Raw genomic sequence first — 20,169 nt, 5'->3', positions numbered from 1 at the left:
TGGCTCTTTGACACCTTGGTGGCTTCAGCATTGCTTTATGGAACCGAGATATGGGGACCTTCACTGGATCACCACGGGAGGCCGGGTCGCACAGACGGTTGGGGGAACATGGAGAAACCTCTCGTTTCTATGATCTCGCGGCTCATTAGAGCCAAGGCATCAGTACCGCGAGCCATTATCCGAGCAGAGCTAGCGGCCCCCCCACTAGTGGTGGAGGCGCTCACCAGATCAGTCTCCTTCATAAACCGCACATGGGAACTTCCTAGAAACAGATATGCTCGCATAGCACTTGAATCCTCTTGACAGTTAGCCATACAAGGAGATACAACATGCTGGTATGGGGAGATGACATCATGGTTTCAGGCACATGGGTTCAGCATCGACAAGCTTCCACCATTCCATTACTCATTGGATGCACCATCTCTCACTCTTACACAGTCAGAGATCACCAAGCTCATCCACCAAGACCTGACCCAACTAGACACCAGGAGGACATGGATACAACCAGCATAGGAATTGGGCACGAAGATGGCTTTCTACAGAGACCACCTTCTCCAGCTTATGGAAGATGGTTTTGTGACGAGACCCAAATACATGGATACCCACTTGTCTCATGGGATACGATGTGCTATTGGCCAGTTACGCACATCCTCTCACCAGTTGCAGATTGAAACTGGGAGATACAGCGGAGTACCACCACAAGGCAGGACATGCCCCTTGTGTAACATGGAACCTGAGATAGAGCTACACTATACATGCCGCTGCCCCGTCTACTACGAGATACGAGGCCGATTCCACTGCTTGTTCAGAGAGGGTTTTGGACCACTCTCAAGAGTCATGGGATACGAAGATCAGAGATGTCTGGGTTTGTTCTTGCTCGAGCTACGTAGACACAGAGATAGCTTGATGAATGGAGAGGCTAGCCAGTTTCAAAGGCGGATCACAGAATTTTTCAGAGTAGACACGGGACAGCCGCAAGAGCCACTCCCACAGCAGAGGTCCGCCTCGTCTCACACCAGAGGCACACTCATTGACCGAGCGATTGAATTGGGGAAATCCAGGCGCCCGCGACTGCGAAGAACTACATAGCATCGACGGAGGCTACGACAGAAAATTCGGAGCACGCTGGCCAGGCATGTACGACGCCCGGTCAGACTACTAACCATGGAGGAAATTGATGAGATTTGCCAACGACCGATGATAGATCTCGTGTGATTCAGCTATCCCAACAAGCCGCCCATTTTTTGCTTAGTTTGTTGCTTGGCTCACATCAACCAACTTAGGACCCCATAGTATATATCTTTGTTTTTGTACGGTTGTTAGGTTATTTTGTTACTCTAACTTTGTATCGATCCACCACTTTGTAACTTTCGGGTCTCATAGGTCATTATGGCCTTTTGAAGACGTTAATATAACATTCCATTTCATTTCATTTCTTTCTCTCTCTCTCGCTCTGTGTGTGTGTGTGCGCGCGCGCGCATCGGTGAATACTTTCATGGCGTGGTGAACGTAAGGGCAAACTTGAAATTCTCTCATTTTTGGGTCAAAATTAGAAGCTTTTGTCGGTAAGTACACTAAAACTTATGTAAATTTCATCGTTTTCTTAAAGCCAAGCTCAAACCCTTCTAATTTGTCAAAATTCCCAAAATACCCTTCACATCACGTGCTTGGAAGGGTGCACGTCGCATGCTCGATTCCTGCATACGATTGGACTTTTACTCCAACCTGCAAGAGAATAAGGCACATGAGGAATCTGTGAAGATTCCAAGCAATATAATTGCAAGCGTACCAGTATACCCCTCCTCTAATTCCAAGCAATATAGGAGAATTAAAGGGCGCTCGTAGTTTTGCATGCAATATGTGGGGAGAGAGAGAGAGAGAGACAGATAGAGATGGGAAAGTGCAGAGCAATGGCCGCGGCAGTAGAGTCAGTGCAGTGCTTTGGACGAAAGAAGATAGTGGTGGCTGTGTGCCATTGCAAACAGAGGAGGGGCTTGATCAAGATCAATGGCTGCCTGATCGAGCTCGTGGAGCCTGAGATCCTTCGTTACAAGGCCTTCGAGCCGGTGCTGCTATTAGGTTGGAATCGCTTTGCTGGCATTGATATGCACATTTGGGTACGTGGGGGAGGTCACACTTCACAGATTTACGCAATCCGTTAGGCCATCGCCAAAGCTCTTGTTGCATTCTACCAGAAATTTGTTGACGAGCATTCCAAGAAGGAGATTGGCGACATTCTCATCAGGTATGATCGCACACTTCTCATTGCCGTTGTGAGCCCAAGAAGTTTGGTGGTAGAGGTGCCCGGGCTCGCTTCTAGAAGTCATACCGTTAATTTTTCCGTAGTTTTCTTCTTCCTGCTTCTTCTTAATAAAATGAGCAGGACAGGAGAAGTTTTTTGTAGAATGTAGAGAAAATTTGTTCTGCAAGAACATATTGCTGCGGCGGGCTTATTTTGCATCATATATGATTGATAAACTGGCTTTTTTAAATATGAGGTTTTTGATAGAGAAAAATTCAACAGTGCCTATTAAATTCCTTCTTTGTTTTTATTTCATGGAGTATTGTAAGACCTAGTTGTTGTCGCAATATCTGTGTACCTATTCAATAGAGATGATCTTGTTGATTTAATAGAGAGAGAGAGAGAGAGAGAGAGAGAGAGAGAGAGAGAGAGAGAGAGAGCTGATGTAGAACAGATCCTCGCCCTACTGCTTGGTGTATATGCAACACAAAACAAGAGAGAGAGAGAGACAGGGAAACTATGTCGCCCGTGCTCAGCATGTCCTCCTTTTGCTCAGATGGAAACTTGCAGAGCACAATGACCTTGCCTCTGCGCACTCGGAATGCATTAATTACAAGATATGTTCAAGAAGGTGAACTTTTGAGCAAGCAATGAACTGCCTCCATCGAATGAAGGTGACGGTCTCTCTCCAAATGCAGTAGCCTTCACATGCATTTTGAAGGCATGTAGCACTGTAGGAGCAATTGATAAGGGGGAAGAAGTTCATGACAAGATTGCTAGACAGGGGTTGCTAGGAAGTGATGTCATTCTTGGCACTGCCCTGGTGGATATGTATGCCCAGTGTGGTGCTATTGTGAAGGCGAAACATGTGCTTGAGCAGCTACCCATGTGGCGTGTTATAACTTGGAATGCATTAATTGCAGGGACCATTCAAAAAGGTAATTCTGAACAAGCACTGAACTTTTTTAAACAAATGCAACGTGAGGGTCTTTCTCCAAATGCAGCCACACTTTCTTGCATGCTCAACACTTGTAGCCGCTTAGGTTTAGTAAAAGATGCTCAAATGTTATATTTTGATGGCTCATATTTATGCAGCTGCTGGAATGAAAAAGGAGACAGAAGGTATTGAATCAATGAGGGTAGGACATGAAGAAGCATGGCAGAGAAGAGTCAGGACAGATAGTTTGCCTATTAGTGTAAGAGGAAAATATTGTTGAAGGTATTGCATAAGTTTACCATGATACTTCCCAGGTGTGTAATATAGGGCATCTTGATGAGGAGAGAGTAGGGCCTTGTTGCTGCATCAGTTGCTTTCCAGGTCGTCAGTTTGATGTTTGCCACATTCATGTTAATATGATAAAGGATAGCCCTTTATGCTTAATGGAGCATTATTTTAGAACTTGGAGGCAGTGGTGGAGGAGAAGCATTATTTCTTGGAGATCTTCTACGACCAACAAAAGCTAAACAAGGACAGCAAAGCCCTACTAATACTGTGATCTGGGATTTTTTGTGGCCCATATCTACTATTTCAGTGATGACAGAGACAATTGCTGCTTTTGAAACTTGACTCCCTCCATGGTGGGGTTCACCTTCTTGGCAATCTTCTTACCAAATACAGAGATGCAAAATAATTAGGCTATGCAAGGTTGTGAGTAAGACTCTTAAGTGTAAATATGGCCAGTGATGGGAGTATTTATTACTTGTGAAGCACTCACCTACTGACTGGTGGTACTAACAGAACTAGCTCAAATTGGGATGCCCTTGAAGAGATTTGAGGATTTCACAGGTGAAGAGTAGTGGCCAAAAGCATTCAAAGGTGGCAAAAAGCATTCCAGGTCTACCATTACAAGAGAAAATATTCAAGAATACTAGTAGCTTTTGATGAATCAACAATGTGCTGGTTATCACGGGTATAAACATTTAGTAGAAATAAAACATACTCTACTATATATGGGAAGCTATAAGGATTGCTTTGGCTAGTGACAAATCGCTTCTCCGTCACAAATGAAGGTAAGCTTACCTCTTTTCCTTTTGCGTCTTTGTGTAAAGTTTATGGCTTAGTGTTGCTGTGCTCACTTGTTTGCTGTCTCATCCAGATATCATTGATGAAAGCAGATTCAAACTGGGAGCTACCTTTCAACAGGTCTGAGGTGCTGCTGTACATGTCAAAGTGACAAGGAGAGCAACATCTCCAGTGCCAAACCAGATCAGGTTAACCTTACTAGAGGCCTGTGTAAAAACATTTTACTGAATCTTGTGCTAGATCTTAAAATGTTCATGTAGTCTTGAAAGTGACATTGAGCTCTATCAATTTATGTTGGATATTGTCAATCTGTGGTTGTGTCTATTGGCTAGTCCCTGCAATCCCCAAAATGCATATTGTCTGCTAGGCTTCTGCTAGGTTTCTAGATTCTTTAAACAAAGCCTATTATGATTTCTCAAAAATGCGCAAAACTCCAATAACCACACAAATTCTTTGAGAGGATGTAGGAAAATTATCTAGAGCCACAATGGAGACGTTCTTCTGTCTATAGTAGAATGTGTCGCCAGGACTCAGTGAACTGCTATCATTCTTAGCTCTTTTGGTTTAGATAAGAGTGACAAAAGAGGGACACTCTCCTCTCATGTGTGGATATTAGCCCACCCAAGTACTTCCAAAATGTGTTCCTAGCTTGCCATGTAGGATGCCCGATTGAAGAAGTAGGTTGTTTCCAAGCTTGTGGAGGATTTTCTTGGTAGCTTCCAACCCAATCTCAAAGAGGACCCGCATTTTCTACATTGGTCCCATAATATGTTTCAAAATGTTTTGATAGTGCTCTTTGCCAGCAAAAGAGGGGTTTTCTTGGTAGTGTCTGACCTAACTCTCTCAATGAGACTACTCTATGCATCTCGCAAGGAGACAAGCCAGGGGGAGGATCATGACCATGATCGTTGTGTGGTCGTGCAAACTGCATACGATTGCATTGAAGGGCAAGTCATTACACTGCATCATAATTGATGGGTGGCTTCTTGAGATTGCCTCCCATATTTGGAGTCACAAATTTGCACACAGTGCTGTAGAGCTCCATCTTCCACAAGTCTTCCCTCTGCTCCACACATGATCTTTTCATTCCAGGAATGTATGTTGTAGAATCTTTTTTTGAAATTAACAATTTTTTCTTTTATCTTTTGTACATGTTGCTGAATAAGTTTGAGGTTCTTGAATCTTGTACTGACAATCTCGAAGAGCTCGGTCTGCTCAGAATTTTGATTTGGGCTCATTTCGGCCTCCGTTTCCACTACAGGCAGTACTGCACAGGCTATTTCGTCATTTTGTGCAGAATTTTTGTCAGTGTCGTTTTTTGCATAACAGGTGCCTTATAGTCTTCTACGGTTTGTGCTATATAGCACAGGTTGTTCCCGCTCCGTTTCTCCTATTGTCGGGCAGTTTTCACATCAGGTGCAACATTTACCATGGCTGACAACAACAACACAGATGTGTTCAAGATGTTTCCTGCTGAGGACAGGTTGGATGGGGACAACTATCCTATGTGGGCTTATATAATGCAACATGTTCTTGTGTCAAAGGGTGTCTGGAACATTGTGCAGGGTATTGATGTACGTCCTGGTTCTGAGGATGTAGGCGATGTTGAGGATGTTGCAGGTCTTGCTGCAAGGATTGCAGCTGTTAGAGTTGTTTTGCTTACGGCAGAACAAACTCGTTGGGATGTTAAGGATGCGCAGGCTCATGCATTAATTGCGTTGTCTGTGAAGCGCACCATTGTTCCTCACATCCGTTCAGCAAAATCCGCAAAACAGGCTTGGGATATTTTAGCAGGTCTTTATTCAAGCCGCAATGAGGCTAAAATTGCTTTGCTGCGTAAAGAGCTGGAGTCGAAGATTATGCATGAGGAAGATGATATGGACACTTTCTTTGCTAGTGTCAAGGATATCAATGAGCAGCTTATTTCTGCAGGTGAAGTCATTTCAGACAGTTCCCTTGTGCAGACTGTTCTTGATGCCTTATCAGATTCCTACCAGACTTTTGCTAGTACTTGGAGACTGATGACCCAAGGAAATCCTGAAGTTGTCAAGTTTGATGCATTATGCACATTGCTGTTGCAAGAGTCACTTTTTAGAAAAAAACAGGACTAGGCAGCGTGCAGTTGAATATGCTTTTATTGCTTTTCAAAGAAAGGGTGGTAACAGTAATGCAGCTACTTCTTATGGTTCTGCTGCGAGTGGCAAAAATTCTGTTCTTAATGCTTCTGCTGGAAGTACTTCGTCTGGCAATTCTGGTGATAAGGGCTAAAAGAAGATGCGTTGCCATTATTGTAATGCCAATGATCACTTGATCAAGTCGTGTCTTAAGTTGAAGGCCAAAGAGACTAAGAAGAAAGAGGGTGGTTCCACTGCAAATGTTGGGTCCACTACAAATGCAGCCATTGTTGAGTCTTCTGTGAAAGGAGACTGTGTTGCTGATGTTGATGCTGAATGAGCTTTTAGCGCAGAGTGCACTTACAATCCTGCTGTCCATGATGCATGCTTGTCAGTTGCTGCAGATTCACATGTGTGGTATTTCGATAGTGGTGCTACAAAGCACATTACCTCACATCGTGAATTGTTTACCTCTCTCGAGTCTGTCCCTCATGGGAATTCAGTCACTTGTGCCAACAACGCCTCTTATCCCGTTCAGGGAGTTGGAAAGATTGTGCTCACTGCTGCTAATGCCAGTTCCTTCACGCTTGTTGATGCACTTTATGTACCAAGGATCAAGAAGAATCTCTTGTCTGTATCCGCACTTGCTAGACTTGGACTTGTAGTCAAATTTGTGGATGACAGATGTACAGTTCATGATCTCAATTTTGGTGATGAAATTGTTGCATCTAGGCTTTTGTGCCGTGGGCTGTATAAGCTCACTTTGTATGACAAGTGTGGATAAAATTTTGCAAATGCTGTTGCAGATTCAAGGGCTATTTCAGATGCAAAACTTTGGCATGCACGTTTTGGTCATCTGAATTTTGCCAGTTTGGTGCGTTTGCAGAAATCTGATATGGTTGCTTCTTTGCCACCTCTTGAAGCACCTGTCAAACATGTTTGTGAAGGTTGTATTTTGGGTAAGATGCAGCGTTCTAAGTTTCCAAAGGATGGTTCAGTTCGGGCCACATGCAGGTTGCAGCTTGTGCATAGTGATGTTTGTGGGCCCATGCAAACTCCGTCCTTGGGCAATTACCTGTACTTCGTGACTTTCATTGATGACTACTCCAGGCATGCATGAGTATTTCTGCTTAAAGCGAAGTCCGAAGTTTTTATGTGCTTCAAACAATTTCTGGCTATGGCTGAAAATGTCTCGAAATGTACTATGGGCACCCTCCGTTCCGATCGAGGGGGGGAGTATATGTCTCATGAATTTAATGCATTTTTGGCTAGTCGTGGGATAAAACACCAATGTACAGTGCCTTATACACCTCAACAAAATGGTGTTGCTGAGAGGAAAAACAGGTCACTGATGGAAATGGCATGATGTATGGTCAAAAGTCAAGCTTTACCGCATTCTTTTTGGCTTGAGGCCATTATGTGTGCCACTTATGTACTTAACAAGTGTCCTACGAAAGCTTTGCAGTCTGTTACTCCATATGAAGCATGGCATGATAGAAAGCCTTCTATTGAGCACATGCGTGTTTTTGGCTATTTGGCATATGCTTTGGTGCCACAAGTGCAGCGTAGAAAATTGGATGATAAGGCTGTCAAATGTATTTTTGTTGGTTATAGTGCTGAAAGCAAAGGTTACAGGTTGTATCATCCGCAAACAAAACGTATTCTGGTTTCACGGGATGTAGTGTTTGTGGAAGATTCTGTTCAACCCTTGCTGTCATGTACTAGAGACAGTAATGTAAGCTCACAGGACATTTATGACACTTTGTTGCCTCTTTTCAGTGGTGGAAATACGAATGTAAGTTCCAATGAGGCAAATGTACAGCCTATGGGGGTTTCTGAAAATGTTACAGATCAGCCTATTACTGATGCAGATGTACATGATGTACTTGATGAGGAAAGGGCTGAAAATGAGCAGGCTAGAGGTATGCCAAAATGGCTGGTGCACACTTTGCGTGACAGTAAATTGGATGCACCTTTGTCTAGTCGTACTCGTTCAGATTCTCGCCATGCATCTTATGCATCAGATTGTTATGCTTTGGTTGTCTCTAGCTTACATGATGTTGAGGAGCCTCTGTCTTTGGATGAAGCACAGAATTTAGAAAATTGGATCATGCAATCAGAATATGATGCACTTATAGAAAATGACACATGGACTTTATGTGATTTGCCTCCTGGTAAAAAGGCCATTGGTACGAAGTGGGTTTACAAGTTGAAACGCAAGCCGGATGGTGAGATCGATCGCCATAAGGCTCGACTTGTTGCAAAGGGTTATGCACAGCAAAAAGGCATAGATTATGAAGAGACTTTTGCTCCCACTTGTCGTATGACTAGTGTGCGTTTTCTATGTGCATTGGCAGCTCATTTTGGTTGGGATGTACATCAATCAGACATTGTTACTGCTTTCTTGAATGGTGACATATTTGAGGAAGTTTATGTAACGCAGCCTCGCGGTTTTGTCATAAAAAGACAAGAGGACAAAGTGTGCAAATGTAACAAGGCTTTGTTTGGGTTGAAGCAATCTCCTCGTGCTTGGTATGAGAAAGCTGACACTCATTTGGTCAAACAAGGCTTTCGTAACAGTCCAACAGAAAGCACATTGTATGTAAAGTGTGAGGGTGATGTATTTCTCATCGTGGTTCTTTATGTTGATGATTTGCTGATCACTGGACCAAATGAGAGACATATTGCTGAATTTAAGGCTGATTTGAATGCTACTTTCAAGATGAAAGATTTGGGGCTGTTGCATCATTATTTGGTTATACAGTTTAAGCAGTGTGATGGTGGTATTTCCTTGTGTCAGAAAAGTTACATAGAGACATTGCTATGTAAGTTTGGACTTGAGGATTGCAAACCTATTGCCACTCCCATGGAAACAGGTTTGAAGTTGAGTCTACATGATGCTGGTGATCCTGCTGATGTCACTCTTTACCAAACTGCTGTTGGTTGCCTCATTTATGTATGCAACACGAGGCCAGATATTCAGTTTGCAGTCTCACAGGTCAGTAGATTTATGCATAGCCCAGGATCTAAGCATTGACAGACTGTCAAGAGGATTTTCTGCTACCTTAGTGGCACTTTACATCTTGGCTTGTTTTGTCCCAAGGCATTGCCGCCAGACTTACATGCTTTTTCGGACTCAGATTGGGTTGGTTGTTTTGACACGCGAGTGTCCACAAGTGGTTTTTGTTTCATGCTTGGCAGTTCATGTATATCATGGTTGAGCAAGAAGCAACCTACTGTGGCCACTTCGAGTTGTGAGGCTGAGTACAGGGCAGTCTTCACAGCTACGGTTGAGTGTGTATGGCTTAGACGCCTTATGGATGATTTGGGTGTTGGAGAGGACACTGAAACACTATCTACACTGACAGTCAGAGCGCATTGACAGTTGCGAGGAACCCAGTTTTTCATGCTCGCACAAAGCACATTGAGGTGCATTACCACTATGTCAGGGAGAGGCTCTCAGTAGGAGAGATCAGCTTGGCTTATGTGCCAACACAGGACAACCTTGCAGATCTTTTCACAAAGGCATTGTCTCGTGAGAAGCTTGAAGCTTTCCGCAAAGCTTTGGGCTTACTCCCCTTTGTGGACTGATCCTGTCCTCAGGGCATGGCACTTCCCTTTACTCATGTGCCAGCTCTCGTTCACCGCATCACTCCATGGGGGATTTGTTACCATATACATGTGGTAGTGATGTGTGTGAACACACTAGGAACGCCTGGGCATTTTTTCCCTCTTTAGGAGGTTTTTTCCCTCGTGCATTGTATATACGCCCATCACTCTAGGGCTATCTATCTTTCCATTGCACACCACCACGTGAACCACCATGTTGCAAAGATTTGCACTCTTCCAGAAGAGATCCCTGAGTACCTTGTTGCATTAATGCCAACATCACTTCAATCTACAAGAAAAAGGTGAATGCATACAGATGGAAGGACTCACTCCACCTTAGCTTGCACCATTTGGGCATATGTTGCATGCAATGCAGCCCACTTGGCGTACATATTGAGCAACGTGTTCCATCAGCACGTGTTATCAAGTAACATGTTTTAACACATATTTAGGAAAATAGGGAAAAATTCACACATTTGGGACGATTCTTTGTGTCTCATGGACTTGAGGTAAGGATGTATTGTACAAGGTTGTTGCACATATGAAAACTAAGATACAATGTTTAGTGGATGCTTATGAGTCTGCAAGATCCAATATGGTCCAATTTCAACAACCATACTATACACTAGAGTGTTTTTGCACATGATAATTTACAAATACACACACACACACACGCGCGTGCGCACGCGCATACACACACACACATGCTCATGCACCCAAAACAAAATTTTCTTCCCACACATGCTTCATTTGATAAAACAATTTAAATGTAAGTTGCAAGAAAAACTTGGGTGACTAAAGTGAAAAAAAACACTATTCATATTGAATAAGATTTCTTGAAGATTACAAAGGTGGGATGCCATTATCAATGTTGATAATGACCCTAGCTATGGATGGACTTATTCGAACCATTGCTAGAAGATTACAAAGGTGAAAGGCCAATGCTAAGCGATCATTCCTCCTCATTTGCATTGATATTTGATGGTGCCTCATGTTCATCAAGTTTCAATTGACTCTCTTTGGCCTTGAGGATTATTGCCTTTGGAATCTTGATTTTTTTTGGAGTTCATCCACCCTTGGGCTTCCATGCCCAAATGATGCAGCTAGTGTCTTCCCAGCGTTGAGGATCATTGATGTTCTCCCTCCAATACTTGTTCCAACAATCCTTGTAAACTTCCACATCACTTGCATTCTTCTTCTTTGAAATTGGTGCCCAGTATTGTATCTTCACTTGAAGATAGGTTGCTGAGTCATTGTTCTGATCAATATCTGTTGTTTGCTGCCACTCCTAACCAAATTGGGTAATTTTCATCACAAGGTTGTACAAGTACAAAGTCTCCCTTTGCCACATCAAGAGTTGGGTTGAACTCCTTAGTAGGTTTGTTGTGCATTGGACCACAATAGTGACCCTCGATTATGTCAAGCACTTCATCTAGACCATCTTCCAATGGAACTTCAAGAGGATGATCTTGTTCACGTATACTCCTTGGCCAGAAGTCATGAAATAAAGTGTTCTCACTTTGTCCAGGGTTTTAGTTCTAGACACCCCTAACTTCGTCGAATTTTTTGACCCCTTAAACGTCATTTTTTTGAAAACTTTTCATACAACAAGTTTTCTGAATAAGGTTTGTTCACAAAAGCATAGAGCAGCTCTCAAGCTACTGGCTCATAAAAAAAATTTTGCAATCGGACTCCGTATGTGAAAGTTATGCTGATTTTCGTGAAAAGTTGTTTTTTCCACTTCTTTTAACCATCATGAAAACCATTAGTTTTGGTCCACACATGTGAGTTTGCTAATCTAACCTTGGTAGGGTTGGTGGGAAAATCTATTAAAGACTTTTTAATGCTTTTGAAATCTTCTATATTATAATAGGTTTGGATTTTTCTACAGACAATGACGAATTCGACGACGGCGCGACATGTGAGATTCTTTGCTCCCGCATCTCCTTGCCCTCTGCACATCTTCTCGTGGCTCCACAAGGCTCTTTTTCACACCTCTACATTAGTTCTCTCTCTCTCTCTCTCTCTCTCTCTCTCTCTCTCTTCTACATTAAAATAAGGTTTGGATTTTTTTGCAGACTGTGAAAAAATCGACGACGACGTGACAGGTACGGTTCTTTACTTTCCCATCTCCCTCTCCTCTATGTATCTATTTGTAGTCCCAAAATGCTCTAAATTAACTCTGTGTGTGTGTGTGTATATATCTTTCTCTTTTTGATTGCAGGTGAAGATCTGATATAGCAGCGGAGTCCAGATTTGAAATTTGAATTTCAAATTCGAAAGGCTTATCTAGGTGCATCTCTTTGTCTCTCTCTCTCTCTCTCTCTCTCTCTCTCTCTCGTGTGTGTGTGTGTGTGATATATTCTTCTAATATTTCTGTGTAATTATCCTCAGCTCCTCTTAATCACTCCCTAATCTCTTCTAATCTCTCTGTGTAATGTCCTTTGCCTCCTCTTAATCACTCCCTCCCTTCCTCTTAATCTCTCCTAAATCTGCATCAATCAAAATTTGATTCTACTAACCATTGTAACTTGTTTTCTAAGATTACATTCACATGTCCTAAACTTCTACTCTCCTCTCAGATATTAATCTTTTCCTCTCATCTAATCTATTGTCCTTTTTCAATTCTGAATGCATCTCAAAATTCAGTCTTCAATCTCATTCTATTAGTTTCTAATCTCTATTTAATCTACTTCTAATGACTACATATACTCATTATTGTTTGCTACCGCCTCCTTGATACACCTTTTGAACTCTATCATTATTGTTTGTTACCGCCTCCTTGATACACCTTGTGAACTCTATCATTAAGTTAATCAAACTACAACTACGTCTAAAATCATGCTCTATAAATTGAAAGTAAGTGGCTATTCTCTAATTAGAATACTTAATCAATAAGTACTCTAATTATCTTTTTTTAAAGTTATAATTAAGTAATTAATCTACTTAAAGAAAAAGATAGATAACAACACTTATTTGTTTGGGTGCTGAGTGTGACATTTTCACTTGACGTAGATTCTTTGCTTTTGATATTTAGCTTGTTTTTGGTGCCTTGTTTCCTTGTTGAGAAATTAGAACAATGAACTGATGTAGCTTAAATCTCACCTTCTAATTCTCTCAAAGCACTAGCATATTCCACTCTAGTGTGGCCTCATGAGCTTATTGTGGATATTTTAGCATGATAGCGTTGCCTCATGCAAGTGCTTGAGACTTAACCAAAGCCAAAGCAAAATAGCTCTAGGGAAAGCGCTCAAATTTAAGTTCGAACCTCGCCTACATATGCTATTTGTAGCAAGTCTGGCTTAATGACATCCTTGTGGCTACTTAGGGAAAGAGGCTCGAGCTTAAGTTCGAACCTTGCCTACATATGCTAGTATAACAAGTCTGCCTTGAACTTAAGTTTGAGCCTCAACTGTATATGTTACTTTTGCACTAGGCTGTAAGGTTAGCCTCATGACATCTATGTGGCTACCAATGCTAGTAGGCTCAAACTTAAGTTCGATCCTCACTTGCATATACTAGAGTAGCACCATCATGTAGGGTTTGTTGCTACCAAGGGCATAGAAGAACACCTTTATGCTCGATCTTAAGTTCGAGCCTCAAGTGCATATTCTTTAGAACTAGGATGCAAGGCTTGTCTCCTAACATCCTTGTAGCTACCAATGGAAAGAGCCTTGGTTGTAGTGTAGCCCTACTATGCAAGGACACAGCCTCATGAAATCCTTGTGGCTATCAAGGATATGGCAAAATATCTTTAGGTCAAGCTAAAGTTTGAGTATTTCATAATGTAGCGCTAGGGTGAAATATTAGCCTCGCGAAATCCTTATAGCTACTAAGGTCATAGAATAGCATCCTTGTGGCAAACAATGGGAAAAAGCTTGCACTTAAGTATAGACCTTGCCTACAAATGTCAGTATAGCACTACGATGCATGTATAGCTTCATGACATCCATGTGGATACCAAAGGAAAAGAAAAACACTTTGAGGCTCGAGCTTAAGTTTGAGCCTCAACTGTATAAGCTATTGTAGCACTAGGGAGTAAGTCTAGACTCATCCTTTAGAGATACTAATTCCAAGAGGCTCGAAATTAAGTTTGATCCTCACTTGCATAGGCTAGTGTAGCACTAGAATGCAAGGCTAGCCTAATGACATCCTTGTGGCTACCATTTGGTATATAATAGCACCTTAAGTTCAAGCCTCATTTTCATATGCTAGTGTAGCACTAGGATGCAAGGCTTTCCTCATGACATCCTTGTGTCTACTAAGGGCAAGAGGCTCGAACTTAAGTTTGAGCCTTGTCTACATATGCTAGTATAGCACTAGCATGAAAGTCTAGCTTCATGACATCTTTGTGGATACCAAGGGAACATAACAACACCTTTAGGTTCAAACTTAAGTTTAAGCCTCAATTGCATATGATATTGTAGCACCAGTGTGTAAAGCTAGCCAAGGGATATCCTTGTGGCTACTTAGGGAAAGAGGCTCGAGCTTAAGTTCGAACCTCGCCTACATATGCTATTATAGCAAGTCTAGCTTAATGACATCCTTGTGGATACTTAGGGAAAGCGGCTGAAATTTAAGTTTGAACCTAAAGGTTTGGGGCCGTGTCTTCGTCTGTCGAATCTCACTCCAATATGAGCAGGTGACTCTGGCTACCTGCAAATGCTGCCCCGAGCCTCGATCTGAGCTCTGATACCAGTTGAAGGAGTACGAGCGGAAGTGCGACGCGAGAGAGTGCGAGAAGAAGAGCACGAGGATATGGTGAACTCGCTCTACTGTAATGTGTAGAGCATAGTGAGTTCTTATTAGGTTTTTACAAAAGAATATGTGTACATACCTGGCGGCCCGTCCACTTACCTGGGCGACCACATTGGGCTTTATACCCCAACAATGAGAAGAGATAAGCAAACTAACTGTACAACTCAAAACAAAAGCTTGAATTTTAATTTTAAGCTCAATGGAAATCTTTCCTTTTTCTCTTTCATTTTTCTTGCTCTTTTCTTCTTCATTTTTTTTTCACATTGTTTTTAAGAGCATTTTTGTGAGTGCTTATTTTGTATACTCGAGGTTTTTTGCTTCTCAAAGAAAAGCGTCCCACTGGGAATCTCTAGGACTCTAATACCATAGGCTATACGTGAGTGAAGTACCAAATTAAAATCCAGTTGGGATTTCTCCTCCACCTTTTACACTTGTGGTACTTTTGTGCTTCCATATCCTTTGTATTCTTACTAGTGCTCTTTGTTGTGAAGTGAGCAAGCCTCTCTATGCCTAAAACCCTCCTAAGGTCTCAAATATTTATATAATTTTGCCAACTAGGACTAGTAGCTCAAGTAAATGAGTTAACCTAAAGTCACAGCCTCCTAACCTCAAGGCTTATCAATAAGACTAAATTCTATGTTAATTAACTAAAGCATGTACAAACTTATATATCTCTACTGGCAGATAACAAGACATAATAAAATGGACTCAATCAAACCATGAAAATCCACAATAAGCAAATATAGGTGTACAAAAACATATAGCATAGGAAGTGATACACCTAGAGAAATATGATGCAGCTCCTCAGTAGCTTTGGAAATCGGCATATAACTCTGAAGCTCAATGGAACCATGCAATCTGGAAGCTGAAGTCCATCTATGCTACAAAATCATAAGGCAAGATACTACCACCTAGAAAGGTGTATCAGCATAGTAGTGAAAGTTTTATTACAAAATGAAAGAAATCCTAAACTAGGGCCTCAAACCTGGATACCTAGAGGGAAAAAACCCGTAGGAAAAAAGTACCTCTAGTATAAATGCATGCAGCTAGTGCACCATAGTCAATATGCTCAAGTCAATGGTCTAGTGCAGCTAGGAGGGATAAGAGAACTCTCTCCAAACAATAAAGCTTGTAATCTCTTAGCTCTATATCTAATGGTCAATGGTTGGCTAGCACCTAGCTTCATATGGATGGTAGAATCTATAGCACAAGTAATGGCTCTAGGGATGACATCAGACTGTGACTGTGTCGTCAAATAACTCTGTAGCTTAGAATCCCTCAGTGGATGACTCTTGCCTAGCTCTAAATCAATATCATGATCAATAGGAATCTCTGGTGAGCTATGGCTCATGGCACCCTGTGGTGTAATAAGTAGTAGGCTCTTTGGTAGCCAAATTTTCAATATCCGCGATATCTCAAGGAAGGTATGTCGAGCTCTCCTCATATGTGGTCATGGATATTTAGCTCATGGATGTCCTCGGCGTGGAGTAGGCCTCTCTAATGGTTGTAAAAATGATCTAGATCCCTGTGGCATAGGTGTGGTCAAAGAAACTATAGTAGATTTAGGAGGATGTGCAATGGTCTGTGGTTTAGGAACCCGAATTTGTTTATGTCCTCAATAAAATCCCTGTGCCTCTAGTGGCTGCCTAGATATGAGCCAACCATGTGATAGTCCATCATGTGTGCTGTGGCTCTCAATCCAAACTGACATGTCGAGCTAAAGGTCTAACATGTGTCATCGTGCAAGGCACATAAACATGTCTAGTAGTCCTATCATAAGCTCTCGATGATGTGCTATAGGCCTGATATGTCCTAGGTGGCTCAGGGGTGGGACTACTCCTGGTGGGAACATCCTCTAATGTAGGCTCTACCTCCCGTGGTATCTAGAGGACAATGGTAGAAGTCACTCTCGTCAAAGGGGTCCCTGGATCCTAACGTGTGACATCTACACTCGGGGGGTGACAGTCATGGTCTCCAAATACCTCATCTATCCGTGTCTTGCATGGGGGGTATGTGTGCTCAATCATCAATGAATCTGGTGGTGAATGCTCATGAGTAGGTACCTCTATGCAGGCATCTATCTCTATAGGTATCTCGGTCTCTAAAGGCTCTGTAGTAATGTCAACACTCTCATGGCCATGTACATCGGCTATCTCCTCATGTATAGGCTGTGGTGGGACATCTACCTCTATGATAGGTGGACGGGGATCATCAATAGCTATGGAATCTGGCACTCTATCAATCTCTAGTGGCTCAGTGCTCGTGTCTAGTGGGGGTCTAGTGTAGGAGCAATCTCACTAGGCTCTACATCCCTCGTAGAACAAGTATCAACCTATGGAACTGGCAATGTAGGTGGCTCCATGGTGTTGAGATGTCGAGCTCTACATCATGAGCTGGCATCCACTATGGGTTTCTGAGCAGGTCTCCAAAGTGCAATATACAGAGATTTACTGTACAAGTATAGTGGTTGTATGTACGCTTGATTGTGGACACTCGTTGAGTGTAGAAAGCATTACAGGTACCACGATAGCAGGTTCAGCCATTGCATGGAAAAACTTAGGCAGAGTGTTCGAGGTGAACACCAAGGCCAGGAAGCTTCAACTAAAGTCGGAGCTAAATCCGGTTAAGGGGAACAACCTCTCCATCGATGATTATGCTTTGAAGATCAAGAGTATCATTGAGGCTCTTGGATCTATTAAAGTCTCAGTGGAAGACGATGACATTTTCCGTGCATGCTTGGATGGCCTAGGAGATGAGTATGTAGATTTCAGGTCTTCCATGAATACAAGAGACAACATCCTCGTGTTCCAAGATTTGATTTTTATGCTTATTCTTGAGGAGAAGAACCTTGACACATCTTCCTCTCATGGCAGAAATAATTCTGAACAGGCCTTCTATTCTAACTCCAACATAGGTAGAGGTAGAGGTCGTGGTCGAGGTCCAAGGGGTTGCAGGGGCCAATTTCAAGAAGGTCAATCAAATCAAAACAATACAGGTGGCATGGGAAATCAGTCTCAAGGCAGGGGGAGTTAAAGAGGTCGTGGTGCAGGATCAAGCAGGCAGCAACATACTGCAGATAGCAGAGAATGTTGGACTTGTGGTGAAAGAGGTCACATGTCACGTGACTGTCCAAAGGGAAAAGCAGGTGGAAAGAGAGAACAGGGCAATTATGCATCTACTAGCAGAGATGCAGATGACATAAAAAACGAGCGCATGTTTGTTATGCAGCATGTAATGAATAAAATGACTGCAGAGAATTCCACCCAAGATGATGTTTGGTATGTGGATTCAGGTGCCTTTAATCACATGATGTCTCGTGGAGAGTGGTTTAGAGATATGCGCAAACCAGATGTGTCACGCTATGTGCAGACAGGAGATGACACAACTCACCCCATTGCTCATGTAGGGGACATACCTCTAAATACGAAGAGTGGCAAATCAAAGTACTTAGCAGATGTACTTCATGTCCCAAACATTACAAAGAATCTTGTTTCTGTTGGACAAATGGTTGAGCAGGGTTTGCAGGTTCGCTTCAATCCGAATGGCTGTTATGTAGAAGATTTCCAGAATGGCTGTAAGCTGATCACAGAGGGCAAATGTGTGGGCAGAATGTTTACGTTGAATGTAAACATGCCTGAGGTAAAAGATGCATTATTTGCACAGGGCACAGGTGTTGTGGCTGATGTTGACATTTGGCACAAACACATTGGCCATGTCAATGACCAGAGATTGCGCAGCATGCAATCAAAACAGATTGTAAAAGGTTTGCCCAAATTCAAGGTGGATGGTATGCATAAAGTATGTGCAGCATGCCAGTTTGGAAAACAGTCAAAGGGCTCATTTCCACATGAGCGCAATGTATGTAAAAAGCCACTTGAGGTGGTGCACACAGATGTTTGGGGTCCAACCGATACTGCAAGTATACATGGTTGCAAGTATTATGTCTCTTTCATTGATGACCATACAAGGAAAGTATGGGTCTACTTCATGCGTAACAAAAGTGAAGTGTTTGGTCACTTTCAAGACTTCAAAGTCATGATTGAGAAGGAGACAGATATGCAAATCAAGACAGTGAGGTCAGATGGAGGGGGAGAGTACTTCTCCAATGATTTTTCAGATTTTCTGCGAATGCATGGTATACGCAAGCAGTTTACATGCAGATATACTCCACAACAGAATGGGGTCGCAGAAAGAAAAAGCAGGCACATTGCAGAGGTTGCACGTGCATTGATGAATGAGAAGAACATGCCTCATCATTTTTGGGCTGAAGCTGTAAATACAGTTGTGTACATTATGAACAGGACACCTACAACTGCGGTGCATGATGTAACGCCTGATGAAAAGTTTACATGTACAAAAGCTTGATTTGACACACTTGAAAGTGTTTGGTTGCATAGCTTACGTGCATGTACCAGATGAGTTGCGTAGGGAATTGGATCCTAAAGTAGAGAAATGTATTCTTGTGGGATATTCCCTTGAACAAAAGGGGTACATGTGCTACAATCCTACTATATGAGAATTACGAGTGAGCAGAGATATAGTCTTTGATGAGATGAGCAGCTGGTACAGTAATGCACATGGCACTATTGGGGCTGATGTAAAAGATGATGTGGTTGTACAAAATGTGAGGCCACAGTCACAGGTTTTGAGTGGACCACAAGAGTCCTCTTCTCGTGGCTCTGTTGGGAAGCCATGGAATGGTAAACTACGTACGCAGGTTACTCCACCAACAGGTACAGGGAATGTGTCACGAAAAGGAAAGGAAAAGGTTGATGAACCTCTCTTTATGGCTGATGTATCATCAGGTTTTTCACATGTAGACATGGATTCAGATGGTTCTGAACAAAGTCTTGATGAGGAATTTGGAATTCCGGCTGTCAGGACACCTGGTGTAAGGAAAGTACAAGAAGATGCTAGAGTGCAAAGGAGTGACCCAGGACCTCGCAGATCTAACAGAGTCAGAAATCCAGTTCAGAAATTGACTTATGATGGGTATCTAGCGCATCACCAAGCCTACATGGCTAAGGTGATACAGGATGTGGAGCCCACATGTTTTGAGGATGCAGTTGGAAATGTGCATTGGGATGATGCAATGAATGAAGAGATGGCTGCATTGGAAGCAAACGACACATGGGAGTTGGTGCCATTGCCAAGTGGCAAGAAAGCTATTGGTTGTAAATGGGTGTATAAAACCAAGCATAAGGCTGATGGTAACATTGAGCGTCACAAGGCAAGGCTGGTCGCAAAGGGTTATGCACAGACGTATGTCATAGACTATGAGGAGACCTTTGCTCCAGTGGCAAAGATGACGACTGTGAGAGCTGTCATAGCAGTGGCTGCATCTAGAGGATGGATTATGCATCAAATGGATGTAAAGAATGCCTTCTTGAATGGTGAGTTGCAAGAGGAAGTGTATATGGATC

At 42.5% G+C, this 20,169-nt stretch overlaps 1 protein-coding gene and 1 pseudogene across 4 annotated transcripts in view; both read left to right on the top strand.

The window, feature by feature from the left end:
• Positions 1-1,814: 1,814 nt before the first annotated feature.
• On the top strand, positions 1,815-2,335 carry LOC147436834 (small ribosomal subunit protein uS9-like; annotated as a pseudogene).
• A 362-nt stretch (positions 2,336-2,697) lies between these two features.
• LOC147436833 (uncharacterized) overlaps positions 2,698-20,169 on the top strand; it is a 41,005-nt gene continuing 23,533 nt past the window's right edge. For 2 of the 4 annotated variants that reach the window (XR_015184769.1, XR_015184770.1), the window contains exons 1-6: positions 2,698-3,180; positions 3,338-4,252; positions 4,339-4,453; positions 11,880-11,909; positions 12,067-12,096; positions 12,213-12,281. Coding sequence is in view for 2 of the 4 variants with exons in the window: in XM_086486238.1 (XP_086342364.1) it covers positions 5,696-6,376 (681 nt within the window). In the remaining 2 variants the exon portion in view is untranslated. Of the gene's footprint in view, positions 3,181-3,337; positions 4,253-4,338; positions 6,386-11,879; positions 11,910-12,066; positions 12,097-12,212; positions 12,282-20,169 lie in introns of those variants that run through there. The other 2 variants (XM_086486238.1, XM_086486237.1) reach the window with 2 other exon arrangements.

This window comes from Adiantum capillus-veneris, chromosome 17 (genome assembly GCF_014529385.1).
Source record: "Adiantum capillus-veneris isolate H3 chromosome 17, ASM1452938v2, whole genome shotgun sequence".
NCBI lineage: Eukaryota > Viridiplantae > Streptophyta > Polypodiopsida > Polypodiales > Pteridaceae > Adiantum > Adiantum capillus-veneris.
This window is presented reverse-complemented; position numbering and strand designations above follow the sequence as displayed.